Source organism: Pediculus humanus, genomic scaffold, assembly GCF_000006295.1.
Source record: "Pediculus humanus corporis 1103172107909 genomic scaffold, whole genome shotgun sequence".
NCBI classification, from domain to species: Eukaryota; Metazoa; Arthropoda; class Insecta; order Psocodea; family Pediculidae; genus Pediculus; species Pediculus humanus.
This window is the reverse complement of record NW_002987482.1, coordinates 2,817-5,098: the sequence shown is the minus strand read 5'-3', so window position 1 is coordinate 5,098 and position 2,282 is coordinate 2,817. Positions and strand designations below refer to the sequence as shown.

Here is a 2,282-nt window from a genome sequence, read left to right as displayed (position 1 = left end):
GCTGCTTTTACATCTTCTATAAATCCAACTTCGTATTTATCTTGTGCTTTGTCCAACCAGTGCGTGTACTTCTGATCGTCTTTTTTCGTGATGGCATGCTTGATGAAAATATATTATCATTATTATTATTAAATCCATACATCATTTTCGAATGGATTAGAAAAACACTCACCCAAACGCATTTTCCAACTTTCACAACAACATTTCCTTCTGGTTTTTTAACTTTGTAGAATTTATGTCCACCGATGTATATAACTAAAATAAATATAAATTTTTTTCAGTTAAAGGATCCGCAGAATGTCAATAAATTAAATGACATTACCTATGGCAACAACCATGAGAATGGCAGGTACGCCAAAAGCTAGAGAATAACAAGAATCCTGTCCAAAACAAGACGTTTCTCTTAGTATCGGAGTTAGAAATGTCGATATGAAACTTCCGGAATTAATGGCGAAATAAAAAATTGAAAAAAATTTTTGTAATTGATCCTCTTGTTGCGGAAGAACGAATTGATCGCCACCGAATGCTGACACGCAGGGTTTTATACCACCCGTACCGAAAGCTATGAGTAACAATCCGATCATGGTAAATGCTCTGCAACGACAAGGATTATTGGTGAGTCCATACACGTACTTACTTTAACCGAATATCAGGTTCCGATAATGCTTACACGCGGGGTAACGTGTCCGGTATGGCTGATATTGACACGATGACGTTACCGATCGCATATACGATCGAAAGATATAAAATCGTTTTGAATTTTCCCAACCAACTGTCGGCCAAAACGGCTCCCAAAAGTGGAAAAAAATAACATACCATAATGAATACATGGTATATGACGGTAGATAAGGCATCGTCGAAATCGAGTTTGTATCTCAGGTACAGTGCGAGGATGGCTAAAAATTTAAACGAAAAATTTTTCTCACATTAATAAACCCATTTAATGATTAATTCGACGTCATGAACCTGACGAAAAGTTGTTGTTGTTGTTGTTGTTGTTTTATCATTTTTGCATTATCATCATCATCATCGCTCAACACACAAAATAATAATAATAATAATAAATTACTTACTACGCATCCCGTAAAATGAAAACCTTTCGCAAAATTCATTTGTGACAATGAAAAATACCGATTTCGGATACGGTAATCGCTGGAAAAAAAACATAAAAAATTTTTAAACCTACTAATGATAATGATAATAATAATAATTATTATTATAATCAAGTCACCGATTTCACTTTAGTAAAAAAAAAAAAACCCTCCGGATATTTAATTTCGTCGTCGTCGCCATTTAAGTAAAAATTATTTCTTAAACTTTTTTTTTTAAAAAAAACAGGGGCGGATTTAATTTTCATTCATTCGATACGTAAACATCCCCTAAAGGGAGGGGGCACGTTTTAAACGAAAAGAAAAATGAAAAAACCTACTTTCGATAACCTTATTAACGTTATTTAAAATAATCGTTTGTCATTTACCTATTTGCACAAACGTATTATTATTATTATTATTATCATTATCATTATTATTATTATTATTATCATTATTATTATTATCATTATTATTATTACATTAATTATGAATCGATTGCGAGATTACGATTCCGAAATCGTACACTCCAATTTTACTTTTCTCTTTTTCTTTCGTCGCCATTTTGTAAAAACGAAAAAAAAATTGTTATTTGTTGGGGTCATTACCGACCTACCGACCGACCGACCGTACCTGAATGACATTTAATTACAATTTTTTTTTTTTTTTTCATATTTGTTCAGGTAGTAATCGACGAAGCGAAAATTACCGTCGTAATTTATACTTTTAATTCGGTTATTATCCTTTTTATTATTTATTTTGACGTAAATTCGCGTTTTTAAATTCGTGCAGCGACAACAAACAACAACAGCAAACGATAACAAACGACAACAACAAACGAAAACAAACGACAACAACAGCAGTAAAAAATTCGTAATGTTTTTTGTTGCGCGTTCGGTCATTTATGCACGTTTTCCAATTTATTTATTAATAAACTTATTTTTCTCTTAAAAATAATAATAATAGTAATAATAATAATAATAATAATAATAATAATAATAATAATAATAATAATAATAATAAAAGTTTTTACGTCATTTTTGTTTTAAACAAATAACCTTGCTTACGATAAGTTACAATATATTTAAACTTTCATCATTTTTATTATTATTATTTTTTTTATCACATAAACGACGACTATTTCAAATTTTTTATAAATAATTTTTACTCTTTATAATAATAATAATAGTAATA

The 2,282-nt window shown here is 29.8% G+C and overlaps 1 protein-coding gene across 1 annotated transcript in view; it reads right to left on the bottom strand.

Moving 5' to 3' along the window:
- Positions 1–1,167, bottom strand: part of Phum_PHUM397680 (oligopeptide transporter, putative) — a gene marked incomplete at both ends in the record, with an annotated part of 2,776 nt that extends 1,609 nt beyond the window's left edge. The window contains 5 exons of the mRNA XM_002428666.1: positions 12–98; positions 173–255; positions 323–594; positions 671–896; positions 1,074–1,167. Of these exons, the coding sequence (XP_002428711.1) occupies positions 12–98; positions 173–255; positions 323–594; positions 671–896; positions 1,074–1,167 (762 nt within the window). The remainder of the gene's footprint in view (positions 1–11; positions 99–172; positions 256–322; positions 595–670; positions 897–1,073) is intronic.
- Positions 1,168–2,282: the final 1,115 nt, after the last annotated feature.